Source organism: Protomyctophum parallelum (assembly GCF_964188405.1).
Source record: "Protomyctophum parallelum genome assembly, chromosome: 17".
Classification (NCBI taxonomy): Eukaryota; Metazoa; Chordata; class Actinopteri; order Myctophiformes; family Myctophidae; genus Protomyctophum; species Protomyctophum parallelum.
Window position 1 is genome coordinate 27,822,057 of NC_139719.1, and position 22,853 is coordinate 27,844,909.

The following is a 22,853-nucleotide window of genomic DNA, read 5'->3' on the forward strand; positions in this document are numbered from 1 at the left end:
GATCACCACTGTTTATTTTCATCAACGTCCAACGTGCCTTGACATAATTTGTCTCAGAGATTTGGCCATTGCTGTAGAGTGTAGACAGACAACAGTGGACAAAGTGTGTATTATTTCTCTCCATTAATTCATTGCAATCCGTTTGTGTTTGTAATCGCACAGAGAGGGATTATCCACAGCCAACATTTCTGCAAAACCGGACAGATTAGAAATAAGATAATATAAACCACTAAGACGCTGAACTTCTGTGCAATCACATGCAATGTTTGGCTGCGGAGGTGTACGGCTAGGTAGAAAAACATGGAGGTGCAAGAAAATCTGAAAGGCATATAGATAGCCAAATAAAGTTTGTGTTCATTCAGTTGGATACACTGCAGAGACTTTAGACTTTCTAAATCTTGTGAGATGGTACAGCAATATAGGGTGAATCCATATTTAATGTACACCTACGTGTACACCTGTATACATTTTATGGCTTAGCCTGGAGCCTTCACAGTCATGGTTCATGCTGAGCATTGATTTTCCGCCTTTTTTCCTTGGTGCCAGAGGTGGACAACGTTCTCAACCTAAATATGCGCCTAAGGGGTGCGTGCACAGTTTGACTACGTTTTTAATCAATTGAGAACTATTACAGAAAGTCCAACCCAAGTTTCCAGTCTCTGCACTTGGCAGAAGTATGCATAAAATAGGTGAATTTAATGTTAAATGGGGACTAGGGGGTGGCAATTGCCATCACCTGAGACCTCTGTTATTATCCGCACACTGTTTTGAGTGCTCCCAAAGTGGATTTGATGTCCACTTGTCCAGTGCACCGTTTTGTCCTGAAACTATCTCAGGTACACCATGTACAAAGACGTCAGGTAGATCATGTTCTCTCGACCAAGCATTGTGTTGCATATTAAATTCAAGCATTTCAAACACAGATCATCTCTTTTCCCTAGAACAGGCAATTACTTTGCTATCGTCGCAGTAAAAAAACCCCAGATGGAATAGGCAGGGAAATAATAACAAATTGCCAATATACCTTCCCTGATCTGTATGACATTTAGATTTGCAGATCACACAGAGAAGGACACTTTGACAAAGAATGACTGATTGGATCTGAACAACATTATTATTTGCTCTCCTCTGACCAGACAGGTGTTTATTACAACAGCTTATTGCACAGAACAAGGGGGAAGAGATGGATAGATCGATAGACGCAGAAAGAGAGGTTGCTTGTTATCATGTTGCTTATGGTTTAAACCTTGTATCTCCATGTTCAACTTCAAAGAACTTTATTTTTCCTTTCGGAAACTTCTTTTGTGCAGTGGTAAAGACAACAGAAATCACATTACACACAAACACAGTTACTATATAAAAGATCATAAAACGACTTTTTAAGAGGAACTACTTAAAAGCATAATATATTCAAATCTATTCTATAAGTACTAATAATTAAAAATCTAAATGTTATGTTCATAATATTGTCCCCCCACACCCCCTGTGACATTAATGCCCTACCTTGTCGTACAATTTACAATTTACAATTTAGGCATTTAGCAGACGCTCTTAATCCAGAGCGACTTACATTTAAGCAAGAACAAAAGCATGGGAATACATCACATAAAAGCATTTATCATGAAACATGCGTAAGCTAAGAAGGTAACAGTGGAATATCTATATGATGAAACTATACATACACTATACATAATAAACTATACATATTCACTACTATGCTATACATATGTACTATGGCGTGCTATGACTATATACAATACAATTATAGTGCTGTCTACATAACATGCTATAAGTCTGTGTCAAATGCTATCTAAGCCAACAGAAATGCTATCTAAGGGGTTAGGGTAAGTGCTATGGGTCGTATGAGAGTGTCATACAAAAGGTCACATTGCGACTTGTTGGAAGTGAAGGTATTTAAGTCTATCTGAAGGATTTTTATGTATTTATTTAAGTGATCAAAAGTATTAACAACAGCTTGTGACTAAATCACAACTACATTGGGTCCATTGGAACAAATTCTTTCACATTTCTTTCCCGTTTCCTGAAAATTAACCATTTTGGACGTACAAGGTCTCCACCCGACAGCGACGTAATTGTGTTTGTTTGTATCACCTCGACTGACATCAGATTGCTTGTGTGTGTGTGTGTGTGTGTGTTTCAGAAACCTGGTGAAGAGGAGCCACCAGAGGAAGAGGAGGGTTTGAAACATATTGATCCACTACATCAGCTCATTCAGCTCTTCAGCAGAACGGCACTCACAGAGAAATGGTGGGATATACTCAGATGTAACCCTCCAGTTAGGAGATGGATATACTCAGATGTAGGAGATGGATGCAAATAGGGTTCCAGTTGGGAAGGGGGATATTCTTCTTCTTTTTTTTTCTTGTTTATTTAACAGGGACAATACAAAAAACAATTATCAAGTTGTAAAAACATGAAACCGTTGCATTGTACATAGGGTATATAGCCAAGGCTAATTTGCAACCCCAATCCCTGGTTAGGCCTTTCTATAAAAATTTGAGCTACCTATACTAAAAACAATCTTTTACAAAAAATACATGCAGAGGCATCTAATCTAATAATATACTATACTAATAATATTTTACAACAAACGTACAATACCCATTACATTGACCCATAAAACAAAAGTAAACATAATCACTCAGGTAACCAGTCAGACAGTATACATGTGAGCAAAGTTGATTATAGTTTGAGTCCTCTGTAGAACACATTACCATCCGTCTCTAGTTTTAGAACCGTGGGCAAGGAGTTCCAAAGGTGCCATCTCATCGGTTTTTGATCCATGATTTTATAGCCTGTTTCTGTTTTTATATTGGTGGTTATGATGCTATTTTCACTATTTTGGAAAAAGGAATGAACATTTGCCCCAAATACGGATGCCAGGGTTAACATTTAACCAATCATTATTGAGGGTGACATCATCATCATACCCATAAGTTATGAAGGAATACTACTACTACTACTACTAATACTACTACTAATACTACTACTACTACTTCTTTCTGGCCTTGACAGTCCATACATCCAAACAGCACAGTTCTATCTGATTGCATTAAATAACGTTAAACTCACTTTGCCACAAACTTTGTGCACGCACAATTGTGCATACCCTCTATTGGAGCCGAGCGAGAGGCCAATGATTTTCTGCAAGTAAAAACCACCACTACTCCAGTGGTTGATAACTGCTGGTATACTGTAGTAGGAAATGATGTGCCTTTAGTTTAAATTGTGATATTATTACAAAATAATAATACGTGCGTGTGTGTGTGTGTGTGTGTGTGTGTGTGTGTGTGTGTGTGTGTGTGTGTGTGTGTGTGTGTGTGTGTGTGTGTGTGTCGGTATATATTTCCCAATAACACATCGACATGACATTAGATATTGTTTGTGTGCAGTCGGTCTTATCATAGCAAAAGCAGCATTAGTTGTGCATACTGTAGTAGACTATTAAATAGCTGTTAATCTAATTTGTTCTGTATGACCTTTAACCTCAGTCTAGAGGCAATAAGCTAATTCCCTTCCCTAATTCAATCTGTCAGAGATCACAGCACCAACACTGGTGGATACAATCACTTTGGAATGAGATTTGAACACAAGTGGACATCGATTTGTGAAAAACAAATCCCTGAAGATCCTCTGCAACTTTTCAATCGTGTCAATGTTTGACCAGAGGCAGAAATCTGTGACAACTATCATCGACTATCAAACAACGTTTGTTTTGTCGATTATTGCAATTATGTTGTCTTGCTACAAGCAGAATTCCTAAAGGCCACAATCTTGTCTTAAATTGTCTTGTTGACTGGCGTCCCAAGGGTCTACTTCCCCTCCGGTATTTATATACCTGCAGTCGGGAACAGGCGGTCAAGATAAAACCAGCGGGCCCCGCAAAATCCTGCATCCTCCCGCAATTAACCAGATGAGAGCTTATATACACTTTAGCAAGATATGAATATGTCTGAGATATAATTTCCTCTACTGTTCTGGACATTGCACGTGGAGTCTCTCTCTCTCTCTCTCTCTCTCTCTCGTTCTCATGCTGCGCCCTGTGCTCAGCTCGTCACGGTGTCCGTGACTTCTTGTCACAATATAATATATAGGCCTCTGGCCTACCTATAATATATGTCCTGTCGCAATATAAACACTTCCCCTCTATCTGTGAGCAACTCCTCACAAATAGACAACCCCTCTCTCGTGCACGCCTGCTCAATCTCATTCGGTTTGGGTAAATGTAATGATCTCAATGGCGGGTTTAAAACGGTAAAATTGCAGGATGGTGCAGGACTAAATGCGACTTAATTTTTTGCTGCGGGCAGGAGCGGTGGACAGGCGGTCACTGTATGCGGTCAAAAAATGAAATCAGTGCGAGTGTGGGCGGGAGTGGTTAGAAACACTCCCGTGCATGGCGGCTCCATGGCTTATGTAGTTTTTATTTACTTTTCGTCAGTGAAAAAAGGTAGTCGACGAACATTATTCGTCATACTGTCGTTTTAGTCGACGGAATCAACACTAGTGCGGTAATTAATGTAAGGGACAACCTTGTCTGAATAACAGACAGGAAGTTACTGTTCCACTCATTCTGGCAGCAATACTTGCAGAGGGCTATTATCTATAAAGTACCTCTTAATTTAGCTGTATAATTTCCACTCTGCAACTGCAGGCTCTCATGGCCATTTGTCTGTAATGTCATTATGTCTATGACTTCTTGCCATATGGCACTAGTGGTGTAGCACATTGAACGTGATGCATCGTTAACTAGGGTAGAGGACAGTGTGGATCTGACATCTCTCTCTCTCTCTCTCTCTCTCTCTCTCACACACACACTTTCTCTCAATTTTCTGTTCAATTGAAAGTGGCTTTATCGTCATGGGAAAACAGTTGCCAAAACAAGCGTGAAATAAAGCAATCAAAACTATGAAACATATATTATACAATTCTCTCTCTCTCTCTCTCTACCCCTATGTGGGTGAGACAGGCACACATCTTGCCTTTCAAGCACGGAGGAAGATGATACAGGACAGGCTTCTCATAACATTACAGGCAGACAATAATAATATGCCAGTTTTACTGGTTATAATGCAGATTATTTTCCTGTTGCAGTAAACTGGATGAGGACTGCCTCTACATGGCCTATGCTGACATCATGGCTAAGGTGACGAGTTCAATCCCCAACACAATCTTCATCCAACCATAACCATGCACATTTGCAGACTGATAATAACTAACATCCCTCCTCCTCCTCTCTCTCTCTCTTTCTTTCTTTCTTTCTCTCGATCAGAGTTGCCACGATGAAGAGGATGAAGATGGAGAGTTGAAGAGTTTTGAAGTCGGTGGTCCTTCTATTTTACAGTATCTTCAGTTTGTTCAGTGAACTGTGAAATGATGTGGTTTTGTTTGGATCTTTCTAAAAGGCTCTGACTCAACCATGTGTTTTCATTAGACCTGGGTCAAGTAGCTGTTGATTTAGGCTAGAATGGTGCCAGAGGAATACATGGTAATATGATCACCAAGCATATTAGACAATTACAGGCAAGTTTGAAAGCCAGTTTAGTGTACTTTACTTTCCTATGATTGGTGACTATTAATCTGGCACTTAATGAATTGTTCTAATGTGTTAAAACCCAGCATCCCAAAACCCAGGCTAAATAATGGAAAAATAGTAGTAAATAATAATGTATTATTATTTGCAAATACTGTTATTATGATTATTATTATTATTATTATACCCACTTATTATTGTTCTACAACTGACAGACAGCACACACAGTCACTTATCATTGTTTTCATACTCACCGACCATCTGCTGTAATAGAATCGATATTTTTCTATTTGTTGTATTTCTGGATTTACACAACATACAATTCATATGAGAATTGAATGAAACCAATCCGTAGTACGGTACCAGTCCATTACTGACGTGGTACGAGTACGACCCTTCAAAGCGGTGTCTTGTTTCCCACAAACAGGAGAAGGAGATGGAGAAACAGAAGCTGTTGTACCAGCAGGCCAGGTTGCATGACCGCGGGGCTGCAGAGATGGTGCTGCAAACCATCAGCGCTTGCAAAGGTTTGTCTCAGCTTTAGTCGGTGATCTTCTAGGCTTTGTTCAGATTATACAGGCAAATCTCATTTGTATCTCAAATGTCAAATCTGATCTTTAGGACTACTGTCCACACCCTTGTTTGCATGTAGTAATCAGATTGGATGTGTGTATTCTTCAAACATCGTCAACCTATCTCCACTCTTTGCTGTGGTACTGGTAACGTCTTAACAACATACTGTAGGCTGGAGTGAAATGCTATACTTATTTCCCTCCACACCAAATCTCTTCGCCGAAAATAGCCAATCTACAAGCATACTGTACCATGCGTTGCGAACTTGCGTCATAGACTGTATACGTCGTTGACCACCGGTAACCACCAGGGATGGGTCTATACTTTGTGCCCTCCTCTTTTCCACCCATCCATCTCCATCCAACACATCCTGTTGTGATTGTGATGTATTGCTGTTTTCAACAAATGTTTGCATATTTTCACAGAATGTTCACCTATTATGACATGTGCAGAATAGGGATGCTAGGGTACATATGTTACAGTGTTATACGTTACAATGTGCATTACATTCACCCATTGACACACACATTCATAAAACGACGGTAGAAGGAACCATGCAAGGCACCAAGCTGCTCATCTGGAGCAATTAGGGGCTCAGTGTCTTGCTCCAGGACACTTCGACACTGAAGTAGGGAACGTTCCGTTTCCCAAGGTGATGCTTTACATCCTGAGCCAATGTCGCCCCCTATAATTATAAATAGAATGTGTGATTTCACATTATTATAGGCCTGAGTAGATGCTGAATGAACAGTGTGTGTGTCTGGGTCCTTCACACAGGGGAGATGGGTCCCATGGTGGCTTGTACTTTGAAGCTGGGTATAGCTGTCCTGAATGGGGGCAACTCCACCGTACAACAGGTATCAGTCTTACCTTTTCCTTTAATCTATTAACAGGGATTTCAATTAATATGGGTAATTGTTATTGTTTTTAATTAGCTTATTTTCATCGAAATAAGTAGTAAAGTGTGCCGCTTGGGATACTATTTACATTATAAACAGAGGATATATGATTTTATATGATATGATTTTTGAGTGATGGAAATAAGCAAATTAGCACTAAAACCCAACACCCCATTGAGGGCTTATGGTAGGGGAAATAGCCAATAATGAGTTTTTGCACAAAATAACACCTGGACCTCTTTGGTGGGGACGTAACAACTACAAATAAAGTTAAGAAATTCTCCTTTAAGTAGCACGTGCCAAACCTTTACTGTGTGTGCTAAAATGTAAGAACAGAGAGCAGACATGCAACTGATTTATAGCAATTAGAGTAGTGGAGAATAGTATCCACACTGTGCATTTGGACCACTCTAAAGTATTTCTCTAAATATTATTATTTTCTTGTCATGATAATGTTATTCCAAACTGAGATAAGCAGAAACAATATTTAGAGGAAATCCTCTGAGTCTCAGATGATGGGAGTCCAAACACCACGAAAATTAGTCTAGCACAGATTACATCCGTCAAAGTTATTATAAACTGATAGGAACATTAGGCCTACTTTAAATTCATGATGTTTTTGAACTTTGTAAAACCTTCGGTGCCAACTTCATGCTCGATGGTTACAGTACTGTACATGTCAAACACCCATAATTCGTCAACCAACCATGTCAGAGATGACTTCATGTTAGAAGTATAGGTCAGGGCTAATATTTTCATACCATTCTCTGTATTTGGACTCATCTTTAGTGGACAAATAGGCCATTCCCTTTATGGTTCTGGGTCATTTTTTTTGTTTTTCTTGGCAGTCGATATATTCTAATTCTAGTTGATAATATATCGGCTCTTCTAGACAAAAGAAGAAGAAGAGGAGTCGATATATTTTATCAATATGTTATCTGAAATGTGAAGTCATTTGTAATGATGTTTTTAACTGCAAGTGTCATACAATAAAATTTGTCTAATTTTTCCTGTGTGCTCTCTGGCAGAAAATGCTGATCTATCTGAAAGACAAAAAGGATGTGGGCTTCTTTCAGAGTCTGGCTGGCCTCATGCAGTCATGCAGGTAACCTAGTTAGAACCATAGGGTTCGCCCTGCAGTAGGATTGAAAGACAATACTTTACAATACTGACTGACTGAATGACTGACATCATTCTTTTCACCAATAAATTAAGGCACTGTCATTTTTTTAAGTTGGTGAGTGCTAGTGAGTGAGTTAGTGTCTTCTATACAGTATGGCCTTTTTATTGTTTATTGTTTATTGTTTATTGCCTTTTTAAGCCCAAGGAGTGTTTTTCAGAATCATGAAAACCCCCTAGTTTGACCCCTAGTTTGGCCATAGACCCCCTAGTTTGGCCATAGCAGAATGATGAAAACCCCCTAGTTTGACACGTCACATGCTACTTAAAGCATAATGAAATTTAGAATATTCTGCCTTATAATGGTTGTATGGTACCCCAACTCCAGCAGCCGTCAAGAATTCCCCTAGGGTGGTTGAATATAAACCAATGTGAGATATGTTAGTAGACACCTGTACAAACACATTGGTGAAGAACATTTTTGGTAAGAAATGTATTCCCAGATTTTATTAATATTCCCTGACTAATGGGATTATGGGATGTGTGGGGCGGGTCATCCAAGCATGCATGAATTGCGTTAAAATGTTTAATCTAATTAATTTCACAAATTAATTAACTCAATTAACTCAGTTATTTTAAGATATATTTTGTGTGGCTTTCGCCTTTATTTTCTTTTTTATAGAGGGATAGGTATACAGTAGGCTGACAGGAAATGGGGAGAGAGAGAGATGGAGGGGTGACATGCAGTAAAGGCCGTCGGCATCGGGAGTCGAACCCGCGGCACACTGCCAGACTGGATTACCAGCCAAGGTGCCCAGACGGCTACGCCAGCCGCCCGGGCCTAACTCAGTTATTTTGACAGCCCATTAACCTTGAACCATAGCATCCCCTATTCCACATTACATTAGGCCGAAAATAGCAGCTGCTTCATCTTTCTCAAGGGGTCCTTGGCCTGAAAAACGCTGAAGACCCCCGTTCCATAGGATTAGCATTGTACTGTATAACAATTGGAGTGTATTTGTTTGTGCTTCAGTGTCCTGGACCTGAATGCCTTTGAGAGGCAGAACAAAGCAGAGGGTCTTGGCATGGTGACAGAGGAAGGATCAGGTAGGATTCACTAAACCTCATTAAACTTGACTCATGTTTCTTCAAGCCAGCACCAGGTTTCTAAAATAAATCTTATTGCGGAATATTCAGAACAAGATGTTTGTTTTGCTTTGTTTTTCCCATGAGATGGCGTAAGTACCACACATCTGACATATAGTTGCACTGGTGCTGTCATATGTCTATGGCTCTGTATAATTAAGTTCACAGTGAGTTCACACTTTAAACCAGCTGGCATTTCTTTCTGTGGCTAGTTAACCATTGTTTTCAAAAAAGAGGAATCACATCAACAACCAGTGTGTGTACAAGTACTTGGAGGGGAAATCAAGAAACGTCTGGTGAAGACGACAGCAGATGAAAATCTAAAATGTTCTCCTGTAAAAATGCATTTGCTTTATCCTGCAAGAGACGTGGTTCCCATTTCTGTGGTGGTCTTTTTGGTTCCATTGTGCTGGGCAAGATTGCTCCATGGCCAATGAATATTATTTTGACACAGACAGATCGACTACTCCTGATCTGCTGTCTATAGACTAATCCGCAGAACGGCAACCATGGCTGCGGTGTCGAGCGGCACCGCTTGAATACAGTGACACTGCAGCTACTGTATGACTGCCTACAGGGCATCGCTCCAAGGATTGGTCTATAGAGTACCGAAGACCTGACGTCACTCCCACTACCCTACTAGTACTTTTTATATTGAAAATACCTCAGGGGAATCTTAAGCAAATCAGCCCTGCAATTCTGTCAGGTATGTAACTCAGTGACATTTATGATTGAGTCTGTGTTTGGAGAATATTAATTTATTTTCTTACTCTTTGGATGAATTTGTAATTTCACACCGCCTGCACCTGCAATACTTTTGATTGATTGATGTATTAACAGTTTGCAGAATTACAGTACATTTCAAGTACAACTCTTCACTTGGTCAAAGACCTTCTTCAGTTCATGCCTGACTGTTTTCTGAGTGCATTGAGCCCTGCCTACGCACCCGTCTCGGAGCATATCAGGTGTGCATAAGACTTTGTTGCCTAATATACATATGAGTAAAATTGCGGGGCTGATTGGTTTATTTTTGGAACACAGTTCTTATGATCTAAAATCAACCTATAGTATTTTCAATAGAAAGAACCCAGGGGGATAGCGGCCTGTAGCAGCAGTGATGTCAGACTTCGGTTCTCTATATTGTAGAAATTATGATGAGGTTGTAGGCATACCGCTAGTTAGATGAAATATAGCAAACATTTTGCCATAAAATCTTAATCAGCATGTGAAAAGGCTCTTGGTAGCCTTGTCAACTCATCATTATTTATTACTTTTTTTATTACTTTTGTCCTTACTTTGTACTTTTTTTTCATTACCTTTTAATGAGTTGTATAAAGTAGTTTCTTTTTGTTCTTTACATGCATCATAATCATGTATAATTTACTGATGTAAGTGTTTGTCCTTATGATTTGTCTATTACCCCCTATATATGTGTATCAATATTGCCAATGTTCACAAATACTAAAATCTTGTTTTCAACTTCAATTCTAATTATTGGCCTTCACAGACCTTTTATAATGTGGTAAGAACATTTTGTGGTGTGTTTTTCTGAAAGGGTACATTGACAAAAAAGGTTTTCTGTACATCCATGAAAATGAGCACATAATTCACCATGTTGAGTTATTTGTTTCTGGATGGTAAATAATTAAACAGAATTAAGACGTAGACAAAGTCAGTGATCAATTTTAGAATTTACTGTGCTTATTCTCTTGGTAAGAACAATGTATATTCTTCATTTATTTTCCTTTTTATTGTGATGTGTGTTTATTTATTTATTCATCTAAGCTATTTATTCTACATTTAAATTTTCCAATGAATGTGTATGCACCAAATAATGCACCCATTTTCTTTCTCAAAGTTACATTTTGCGTTTAAACGTCTCATTATTGTTTGGATAAAGTATAATGTGTAAAGTCCAACTTTGTTCAAGTCAGTATTTTCATTTCCATTTCTGTGGTAGATGAACAACTTTTTTGTCACAATACCCTTTTATAAACTGTGATGGTATGATGTACAGGCTGCTGTTGAATTGGTCAGTCCACTTTCTCCTCTTTCTGCACAACACTTTGTTTTATCTTTCTATTTGAGCAAACAACAAAATTCAGAAACAAAAAAAAAAAACAAAAAAAAAACAGATTTGCTCTATGTAATCTATTTGACTTCTGGCTTTTTCTTTCTCCCTTTTCTTATTGGTTTTCTCTTATTTTTTGTTTAATGTACTGTCCTCCCCTCCTCAGTCATCAATAATGAGCGTGGTAATTATGCCTTCTGCCATTTTCTTGTTGTCTGTGGGTTGTTCTGTCTTTCTCTCTCTTTCTCTGTCTCGCTTTGATCAGTTGATTAGCTTCTGTGTCAGTTCTGTCCAGGTCCTGAGTGTAAACCTAAAGGCCCTTACACACATAGTCACATTTTGTTTTTGCACATACAAAAATGGACAGCTAAATTGTTAAGGAAACACAATATGACCTCACTATGACCTAGTCACTTGAACCCAGTATTGCTGCGTTTTTCAGATATGTTAAGAAAAAAACGGAAAAAAACAACCACTTTTGCGATTCTGCGTGCAAGGGCCTTAAAAGCGTTGACCTTTAGCCCATTATGTTTTCGTAGCAGCTTCATGTTCTTCCTTCAATGTGGTATTATTCTTTGCTGTAGCACGATGCTAACATCTCCTTTTAGTCTTTTTTGTGAGTTTGTCCTTTTCATACAACCTAATGACATAGAATCCTCCAGCAAGGGCAGAATCCATTTGTTCCGGCCGACGGGCCGGCCGGTAAACACCGTCGGCCGGTCGTTTTAAGGGTGCGATAGGTCGGCCGGTCCGTGGGTAGGTCGGCCGGTCGTTTGATAGGTCGGCCAGTCCGTGGGTAGGTCGGCCGGTCGTTTGATAGGTCGGCCGGTCCGTGGGTAGGTCGGCCGGTCGTTTGATAGGTCGGCCGGTCCGTGGGTAGGTCGGCCGGTCGTTTGATAGGTCGGCCAGTCCGTGGGTAGGTCGGCCGGTCGTTTGATAGGTCGGCCGGTCCGTGGGTAGGTCGGCCGGTCGTTTGATAGGTCGGCCGGTCCGTGGATAGGTCGGCCGGTCGTTTGATAGGTCGGCCGTTCCGTGGATCGGTCGACCGGTCCGGGTATTGGTCGGCCGGTCCGTGGATAGGTCCGCCGGCCGGTCGTTTATTTTCTTTTTTTTGGGGGGGGGGGGGACCCCCAGGGACCCCCAGGAACCCCCAAATGGTAACTCTGTCATTTCTCTACCGTTTTGGACGGGGGTGGGCTCGTTGGAATCGTGTCGCCCCCCTGGGGGCGTCTTTGGGGGTCTCAAAGTTCAGGGACTCCCAGGGACCCCCACGAACCCCCCCATGGTAACTATAAATTCTCAACCGTTTTGGACAGGCGTTTGTTGGAATCGTGTTGCCTCTCTGGGCGCATTATCCCAGCAAGGGCAGAATCCATTTCTTCCGGCCGATGCTCCGGCCGGTAAGCACCGTCGGCCGGTCCGTAGGTGCGTCGGCCGGTCTGTGATTAGGTCGGACGGTCCGTGATTACGTCTGTCTGCCTGCCTGCCTGCCTATCAAATAATTAAATATGTATTAATTCAATACGGCTATTTTTTTAATATAATATACAATAATGATACAGTCTAAAATGTAGCTATTGTGTCCATACACAATAAAGGCTACGAAAGAACATTATAAAATAAAAGTTTTTAAGTTTGCCATGAGCAGGATCCGAACCAGGTGCCACACGGAGCAATAAATCGAGAGGTATTTGCACAGACCCCTAGACTATTAGAAAGCCGTGACTTACCTTAAAGAAACGTTCCACTGGGAGGCGGTCCTTTGCAACGAGAGCAGAAAAAAAAATATGAAGAAAGATAACGATATGATTGGGTTTTTTACAGCAGGAACTATTAAGTTAGCTATAATAATAATAATTCATATTCGTAGCACAGCCAGTGGTCACGTGACTTGACACATTTACCCCCGCACGCACGAACCTCCCCTCTCGTATCGGACTATTGTCCCGTCTAACCTCCTGGGGTGGACCGCCTCCCAATCACGGACCGGCCGACCTAATCACGGACCGGCCGACGTAATCACGGACCAACGAGTTCGATTCGATTCCAACGAGCCCACCCCCGTCCAAAACGGTAGAGAAATGACAGAGTTACCATTTGGGGGTCCCTGGGGGTCCCCGAACCTTGAGACCCCCAAAGACGCCCCCAGGGGGGCGACACGATTCAAATGAGCCCACCCCCGTCCAAAACGGTAGAGAAATGACAGAGTTACCATGTGGGGGTTCCTGGGGGTCCCTGGGGGTCCCCGAACCTTGAGACCCCCAAAGACGCCCCCAGGGGGGCAACACGATTCCAACAAACCCACCCCCGTCCAAAACGGTAGAGAAATGACAGTTACCATTTGGGGGTCCCTGGGGGTCCCCGAACCTTGAGACCCCCAAAGACACAGGGGGGCGACACGATTCCAACGAGCCCACCCCCGTCCAAAACGGTAGAGAAATGACAGAGTTACCATTTGGGAGTCCCTGGGGGTCCCCCCCCCCCCCAAAAAAAAAAAAAAGTAATACAAAATAAATTAAAAAAAAAAAAAAAAAAACGGCCGGCCGACCTATCCACGGACCGGCCGACCTATCCACGGACCGGCCGACCTATCAAACGACCGGCCGACCTATCCACGGACCGGCCGACCTATCAAACGACCGGCCGACCTATCCACGGACCGGCCGACATATCAAACGACCGGCCGACCTACCCACGGACCGGCCGACCGGCCGACCTAGGGCCGGTGCCGGTCCGTCAGAACAACAAATGGATTCTGCCCTCCCTCGAATCCTAGCCTTCTTTTTGGATTTTGTCTTCAGATGTGATACATAAAATGCCTACAGTCCACAACTGAGGATTTGATTAGGCGTAATAATGAAGACATGACTGAGCTGCGAAATGTTAAATCTCAACACAAGCTCTCAGTCCGCAGTGGTAGGATGTTCGCAGTAGTTCATGGTCGCCCACCGTTTAACTCCAATTTCCGTCTATCCTCAGGATTTGAACAGTATCTGGCACATTCTGGATGTAACTGATATCTTGTAGCATTTTGAGCTGGTCTGAAGTGGCAGTCTTCCGCCCCTCCGCCCACCCCCACAACCCCTTGCTGCGGGCCTGGTCTTCTAGCTAGTGCCAGTCGGCTGGTTGTGCTGTCTCGATTATGAAGATGTTATTGTGTTGATGGTTGTCTGTTGTGCAGTGTTCCTTATCTGTCTGTCTCTCGAGCCTTTTCACTTGTATCTATCTCTACTCCCTTTGGATTCTATCTGTTCTTGTCTGTCCATCTAATCTCTTTGCAGAGTCTTATTCTCCCTTTTGGTTTCTCTCAATCTCTCCTTTCCCTCTCCCTTTGTAAGTGGTGCATTTTGGATTTTAAAATGGCTTATGTTGTCTGCGCTGATCTGTGCAAACTATTGGGGTGGGGGAGCGTTCTCAGATATACAACCCCTTCCTCCCTTCTCTCTGAACCCTCCCCCTCGTTGACTGGCCGAGCTGTGTCCTGTGGTGTAGTCGGTGTCATTGTCGTGTGTTCCATGTCCAAGCACTTTGCTTACTTTTCACACAGAAATAGCCGTCTTTCGATCAACTCTTTCTTCCCTTCTTTGATGAGTTTGTTGTGACTTTTTTGTTTGTTTTTATTTGTTATTATATTACATGTATTGTATTTTAATTTTTTCAATTTAGTGTTTATCTTCCATTTATGATTTGGTAGTTGTTTCTCGTGCATTATATGTAGTAGAAATTAATAGTGATTTGATATTCTTTTTTTTCCACAGTTTGTCAATCATTACCACATCCATAAAGACACAACTGAAAATGTCAAGTTAAAATAGTCTCACTGTTTTTGTGCAAAGTGTTAATATTCTTCTCATCTGGTGTATCATCGTTTAAAGAATATGTTTGAAAGTGCCTTTTTACATATACAGCATTATATAAATATACTGTATAATCTTCCAATTATCAAACAAGTGCAAAGTGTAATCCCAAACTATTATTAACTATACATAACTGTTGTTTTCTTTTTTCAGAGATACATTCAAATATATAGTTTAGCTCCAAGAAAGTGACATGGGTTGGTTATGTTCAAATTAATATGAATTCATAGAACTACCGTATAATGGTCGAATGTTTCATTTTGGAATGAAATTCTTCAGCTTTATTGCCACTCCATGTAATGTGGAACTATGAACTGCGCTTGCACCGTGAAATGCTGTGAGAACGCTGTGAAACATGCTGCACTTTCAGGCCTGTTTTAAGAACCAACAGATTTCTCTCTCCAACAGTCAAGTCAATCTACTGTCACACTGTCACTGACACGGTTGTATCACTGTAGTGAAATAATCTATACGTACATGTTCATCCACCTCCCATCTTACATTCATTCTGTCTCTTAAACATTAAAGCAGCATTGTAACAGTCAAAGTCAAATCTGACTTTCCTTAAATCAAGTCTACCTCTTTGCCTTACAGTAAGTCAAGTCTGACTGGCCTTAACCCATTAAGACCCGAGGCCAATTAAAAAAATGTTTCTAAATCCAGTTCAAACAATGTAATGAAAATCATGTTTGTGTCATGGTTCTCTAAATTTGTCATGTCAACGAAACCCACAATTATATGTATTTGGCCACTTACCCCCATCTCAAAATATTTAGTTCCAGGGACCCCAGAAGCAAAGATTTTAGTTAAAATGTTTGCTAAAATAATATATGTATTAAAATAAAATAGATCTACAAGTTCATAGCACGGCACCAAGTGACGTGCTTAAGTCAAGTTTTATTTGCCTTACGGCAAGTCTGTCTAAGTGAAGTCTGACTTGCCTTACAGTAAGTCAAGTCTGGCTTGCCTAAGTCAAGTCCTGGCTGTAAAATGCTGCTCATTAATGTATGAACAATAGCTGAATGTGTGGCTCGTGCAAAATATACACGGGATGTTTGTGTGGTGTGTGTGTAGGAATGACGTATTACATCATACACCTTTCAGAGACTGAAACCAAACAATGCTGATTAACTTCCATTTATTCCCTCTAATTTTTTCTAATTGTTAAACTCTTTTCATCTCTCTCTATTCTTCCTTTCCTTTCCCTTTGTTTTCTTCTCTGTTTTTGTCTGTACATTCCCTCTTTGGCCACCCTGTATTTTCGTGTGTGTGTGTGTGTGTGTGTTTGCGTGCGTGCACGTGTTCTTGTACGTGTGAGCACATTTTTGTGTGTGCGTGTGCGTGTGCGTGTGCGTGTGCGTGTGCATGTGCGTGTGTGTGTGTGTGTGTGTGTGTGTGTGTGTGTGTGTGTGTGTGTGCATGGTCTTCTCTCTGGCCAGGTGAGAAGGTGATGCGGGATGATGAGTTCACATGTGACCTCTTCCGCTTCCTCCAGCTCCTGTGTGAAGGACACAACTCAGGTGTGTTTGAGTTTGGTTTCTCACCAGTTAAAGCTTTAATGTGAAACACTGACGTTCCCAAAAGGTGCACTGGAGTCTACGGCTGTAAACATCCACCAGCTCATTGTTTACTCATCGCCAACCATCGTCCATTGAGCGTACAAGGGCGGGGATACAAAAGTAAAACTAATTCTATCAGGACAACTCATGAATGGATAGAATATATTTTGATTGACTATAAAAATGGGAAATATATTTATTATGGTTTGGCGATGAATTTGATCTGCTTTTAGGTACTCTGATAAAGCCCATCTCCCAACCATAGGGAATCCCCTGCATAAAAACAGCAGATCCAAAAGGACAGGTGGTACTGTAGCTGGGTGGTGGAGTGTGAGCAGCATGCAGTGTTTGAGCAAGACAGCAGTGGTGAGAGCAGCAGCAGCATGAGCAGAAGCAAAAGCAAGCTGGGCTGAGTAGTGTAAACTTCCAGATTAAATAGAGCGGTCTGAGAATGAAATGAGTGATATGGTCTGACTCTGAGAATGAAATGAATGTGTGATTGGTCTGAGAATGAAATTAATGTGTGATTGTACGAGTGGATGTGAAAGTGGAGCTGCCAACAACTGCACAACAACAAGTTCCCTGAAAGAAATTCCTCTGCGCATGTCAAGCGCAATGCTCATTTAGTTATTTACTGGCTAGTTGATAATATTTACTTACTCAATATTTTTCTTGGGATTCTCTTGTACCGACATTGTTCTTGTGAAGCAGTTTTGTAATTACGGGAAAGTACATTGCTTCTTTTTTTTTAACATATGTTTATTGATTTTTCTTTACAACATAGTATTTTCAAAGCAATTATTCACATAATATTTTTCCCCCCACAACCCCATGGCATACATTTCTTATTAGCTTTAAAGATACAATCTGGAAGTTAAACATTTCATGTTTAGCTTTTCCATTATAAATTAAAATGTAAACTCAAGAATTTCAGATTTTTGTCCAGTAGCTGCAGATAACGGCATCGCCCTTCATGTTCAACTCATTATTAGTCACATGCACGTCCTATTTGAATTAAATCACTGTCAGTAAGTGAGCAGACAGTTTACAGTGCCATACAGATTATGTTTGATCAACGTTTTCTTTAGAAGCTATATAAACGATCATTGCCATTGTTTGACTCTACATAGGACTGCAACTTAATGTTATCATTACAATTGCTGTGAGCAACTTATTTCATATAGTAATACATGTTTTGGGCACAACAAACAGGGAATGAATGCAACTGCCAATTTATTTTAGATTTTGCTCTTGTCTTGTCCTTTGAAGAGTTTAGACTCAGTACTGTTTCTTAAGACTTTCAGAACTACCTGAGAACCCAGACAGGGAATAACACTACAGTCAACATCATCATCTCCACTGTCGACTACCTCCTCAGAGTACAGGTTGGTTTATTCATTAAAGTGTTAAATTCATATTTTCATTTTGTTGTCTACACACTGCCGTTTCTCCCTCATTTCCTTTCCTCTTGGCCTGTCCCTCACTGCCTGTCTGTCTCTCTCCCTTCACTGCCTCCATACACCCTCTTCTGTTTCTTCACCCTTTCTGTCCACTTCCAGGAGTCTATCAGTGATTTCTACTGGTACTATTCTGGGAAGGAGGTTATTGATGAGCAAGGGCAGAGAAACTTCTCCAAGGCTATCAACGTAGCCAAACAGGTCTTCAACACCCTCACTGAGTACATACAGGTAACACATTTCACAATATATAATTACTGAATAAGGCACAAAACTAATTTTACATTTCATCTTATGGTGGTGGCGAGGACCGAAAGATAGACAATATTTTGACATGTTGTGAGCTTATATATAAATCTGCTATTTTCGGTCTGTGATACTCGTATGACGGAGTGTAAATTATGCAATACAGAATTGTCTTGTAACACTATAAGCCGTGTCTATGAAGTTGTGCATGTTATTTGTATTCCCTCTGGCACCAGAGAATTTATTTTTATGCTCTTTACAATATTTCTCCCAGACCAATCTGTGAAGCCCAGACAAAAATCTTTTTAAAATGCATTAATATCGACGACTTGAGAGATGGCCAGCAGAGACACAGACAGCTCCATCACCTAACATTCTTTTGTATCCTCTTGCAGGGCATGCTGGATGCTGGTTGTTGTGGCTGTTGTTCCCCTCTTACAATGTATTGATTTTAGTTCTGGAACAAGTGCAATCAATGACAAAATTAATTGATTGCATTTCTCCACAGGTCTCTGTTGAGAGAACCAGCAATGATTACTGTATCGGAAATGAGTCAAATGACTGCAACTATTGATTATTTCCTTATTATTAGATAGATTATTCAATTGATTACTTTTATAATTAATTGAATAATCACAAGACACGTTTTCTTTTTAACTATATATATTCTTTATTATATTAATTATTATCCACCACTCCTGAATGAAGTGTCTGGTGCTGGAGAGACTGGTGACAGGAAGACCAAAAACCTTCGATGAGGCCTTTAGGAGGGCCGCAAGTTGAGCCTGCAGTGCTACCATTGCCCAGGTGGAGCCTACAGAACCATTGCGGCTCAAGAATCCACCACCCCTGAATGAAGTGTCTGGTGCAACGCACAGGTCCTCGCTGTACTCCTGGTGAGAGCAGGAGTGGACCCACATGCCAGAATTGTACCTCTCAGTCCCGGCATAGTAGTTCCAGAGTGGTTCCAACGGATTGTGTGGCCCTGGTCTGTCCCTAGTGGGTCTGATCGAGGGTAGCTACTGGGACGTAAGTCGGGGGTTGATCACCCCGGCTGGGTCACCTGAGTGAGGGGTATGATGTTCGCGAGACCCGAAACCCTGATGACCTTGGGATACATCACTGAGGATACGTCCCAGTTGCATCCATGAGATGTATTTTTGTTTGTTACGAATCAACATGAAAAAATTAATCACAGTTTATTTTTATTTTTGTCAGTCTGGCTTAAACTCACTTTGCTATTTAAATATATTAAATCTATTAGTTTGATGAACTATTCCACCTCTAATCTGTCATAGGGCCCGTGCACTGGCAACCAGCAGAGCTTGGCACACAGTCGTCTGTGGGATGCTGTGGTGGGCTTCTTGCACGTCTTCGCTCATATGCAAATGAAACTGTCTCAGGTGAGTTCAGCAGAGTTAGAAGAAAAGGCCCGTATGATGTCTGAATCCTATTGTTTTCAATCTGATCAAGAGTCTAGTTTGTTCTGTTTGTTCATAAAACATAAAACATTTCAGCACATGTTTTATGTAGGATACAGCCTCCATAAAACGTGGCATCCCAGAGTACATTTTGAAGGGTCGTCATTAACACAAGTGTCCTCTTCACACAACAGATAGAACCACAGGATACAGCTTACATAGCGGCAGACTTGCTAGAGCTAGATGGTATGGTATTGGTTAGATCGCCATATCTATGAACAGACAATGCTTTCTCTGACTTTAACCTTTGTGTTTCCATTCAGGACTCCAGTCAGATAGAGTTACTGAAAGAGTTGATGGACCTGCAGAAGGACATGGTGGTCATGCTGCTGTCCATGCTGGAGGGTACGTCTGTCTTTATGAATAAAGGGATTCTCAACCATTTTCATTTCAAGGACCCCCAGTTTGATATGCATTAGGCTACGGACCCCCATTTGATATGACTTTTATTTCTGGGACCCCAATCTACACTGCACGTTTCTCTGTATGCATTTAACTGTGGGAGTGTATTTTACAGGTCCATTTGGTTCCTGTAACTGTCATTTGTTTAGCTGGGGACCCCCTGGAATGTCCTCAATGTCCCTGGGCCCCACATTGAGAACCAGTGCCGTATAGCTAGCACAGTTAAAGTTGTATTTTGTATTCTAATGGAGCTTACGACAGCTTTCCATCCATAGTCAATTGGACTGCAAAGGTTAGACACCCTACTTTCTAATGTATATATTATTATTATTTCTGTAATAGACAATGGCAATATCTTTGTTACTAGATGGTTAAAACAAAATGTGAAGACTTATTTACGATTACAATACAACTGGTTGTTCCGGCTTCTGTCCTCATTCATTGTTCGTTCGAAGTAGTATAGAGCACCGAAGTCCTGACGTAACTCGCGCATCCCTTCGATTCCCCTGGTTCGCGGAAGTAATTTCTCTATGGAGAATAACATGGGGTGATCTTAATATCGTCTACTATAAGCATTGTGGTCCAAAAAATAAACAAGCTGTCTCGGCGTTATTGTCAGGGAGGTGTCTCTGTATCGTTTGCAATAGTCAGTCACTCATATATGATACAGTCTGCTTCTAGCGAAAATTTAACTAATTCAGTAGCAGTAACATTAGCGTTTTCTCTCAGTCAGTTGATTCTTCATATTCTTCATATGATTCTCTATAATAGTATAGAGAAAGAAACAAAGGAAAAAGAAAGTCAGATAACCGGTAGTCTCACATACAGTAGATCAGAGATCTGCCTAACTGATGTCTGCATGGGGAAATCTAAATTCCAGAAAGAGCGAGTGCATTCTCCGGCAGCGGCAATGAGATGCGGCGCTGCCGAGGGGAGGGGCAGCACCTGCTTGGGAAGGTGGGGGGATTATGTCACTCCATTGCCGCTCCGTTTCACGGCCGTTTCACGTGCATGTGGTTAGGGTTTGGGGTACGCTGACTGCTGTTGTAATTAGTGGAGATTCCGCGGGTGATGCCGCTACCGGAAAATGCACTCGCTCTCCCCCCTAAATTCAATGAACGGGCTTAGACTGCAGATTAAACCAGCGGTAACAAACACATTTTAACTGAGGTTACCTTTAGGGATACCAGGTGGAGACCGTTCCGAGGTTGCCGGATTTGTGCCATAGGTGACTTTGTTTTGGGGCGAGTGTTTTGGTATTCCATTATCCTATATCAAGAAACAATGTCCAATATACAAATGATATGCCTTAAGCATGAAACCTGCTCTAACACAGATCTGGATAAGAGGGCCAGCAAAACGCTTCACTTCCATGTTCTTGTCTGTCCAGGTAATGTGGTAAACGGGACTATTGGCAAGCAGATGGTGGACATGTTGGTGGAGTCCTCCAACAACGTGGAGATGATCCTCAAGTTCTTTGACATGTTCCTCAAACTCAAAGACCTCACGTCCTCCGACGCCTTCAAGGAATATGATCCAGATGCAAAAGGCAAGACACTCTCTTTCTTTCAGGACGGCCTCCCAACTCATGCAAAATAACTGGGAATATTGTCGCTGGCAGAACCCTTTTATGTCCATTTTTCTTTTTTCATGAATGAAATGAAATGAAATTACTTGTCATACAACAGTGCCACACAAAAGTAGAAAAAATAGCCAACCCACAAGATCAGAACATATATCACGATACAACCTGCTGCAGTGAGCTTGTAGATCTGCATAATATATCTATATGCAGATCTTGTATTTTAATTGAAAGTGGATAAGTGGATTTTATGAATATGGAACCACTGAAAAGTATTAATAAGAGCTTGTGACCAAATAATAACGGCATTGGATCCACTCAAACAGACAAACAGGGTCCACCCGATAGAGATGATGTGATGATGATAATGATAATGTCGCCACGCTGCACTGCGGCGACATGGGCATAACATTTGTCTAAGACAAATGTATTCCTCGGGAGACAAATAATAAAGAACCTTGAACCTGAATTCACAGGTGTTATCTCTAAGAGGGACTTCCACAAGGCCATGGAGAGTCACAAGCACTACACCCAGTCTGAGACAGAGTTCCTGCTCTCCTGCGCTGAAACTGACGAGAATGAACTGCTGGACTATGAGGAGTTTGTCGAGCGATTCCACGAGCCAGCCAAGGTAATGTTAAAATAATGGGTCCTTTGGAGAATAATGTACATCGGTGGTTCTCAACCTGTGATGGGCAGTGAGGATATTGCAAGTGGGTTTCCCAACTAATTGACAAAATGCTATGATTTTATGTTAGTATAACACAATAACCCAAAAAGTTAAAGTGATGCCGATAAATAGGAACTTAATGTTAATTCCATTGATCCAAGTCTGGAACACGAATAGGCATGCTGGCCCACCCATCTGACCACTTAAATATTGGTGGGCCGCAAACACTTTTGACAC

The 22,853-nt window shown here is 41.2% G+C and overlaps 1 protein-coding gene across 1 annotated transcript in view; it reads left to right on the forward strand.

Annotated features, from left to right (window-relative positions):
* ryr2a (ryanodine receptor 2a (cardiac)) overlaps positions 1-22,853 on the forward strand; it is a gene marked incomplete at both ends in the record, with an annotated part of 249,977 nt that overhangs the window by 190,549 nt on the left and 36,575 nt on the right. The window contains 14 exons of the mRNA XM_083787543.1: positions 2,162-2,268; positions 5,116-5,167; positions 5,294-5,341; positions 5,982-6,081; positions 6,905-6,984; positions 8,055-8,131; positions 9,179-9,252; positions 16,659-16,739; positions 18,075-18,163; positions 18,338-18,466; positions 19,780-19,884; positions 20,226-20,307; positions 21,755-21,913; positions 22,423-22,577. Of these exons, the coding sequence (XP_083643669.1) occupies positions 2,162-2,268; positions 5,116-5,167; positions 5,294-5,341; positions 5,982-6,081; positions 6,905-6,984; positions 8,055-8,131; positions 9,179-9,252; positions 16,659-16,739; positions 18,075-18,163; positions 18,338-18,466; positions 19,780-19,884; positions 20,226-20,307; positions 21,755-21,913; positions 22,423-22,577 (1,338 nt within the window). The remainder of the gene's footprint in view (positions 1-2,161; positions 2,269-5,115; positions 5,168-5,293; positions 5,342-5,981; positions 6,082-6,904; positions 6,985-8,054; positions 8,132-9,178; positions 9,253-16,658; positions 16,740-18,074; positions 18,164-18,337; positions 18,467-19,779; positions 19,885-20,225; positions 20,308-21,754; positions 21,914-22,422; positions 22,578-22,853) is intronic.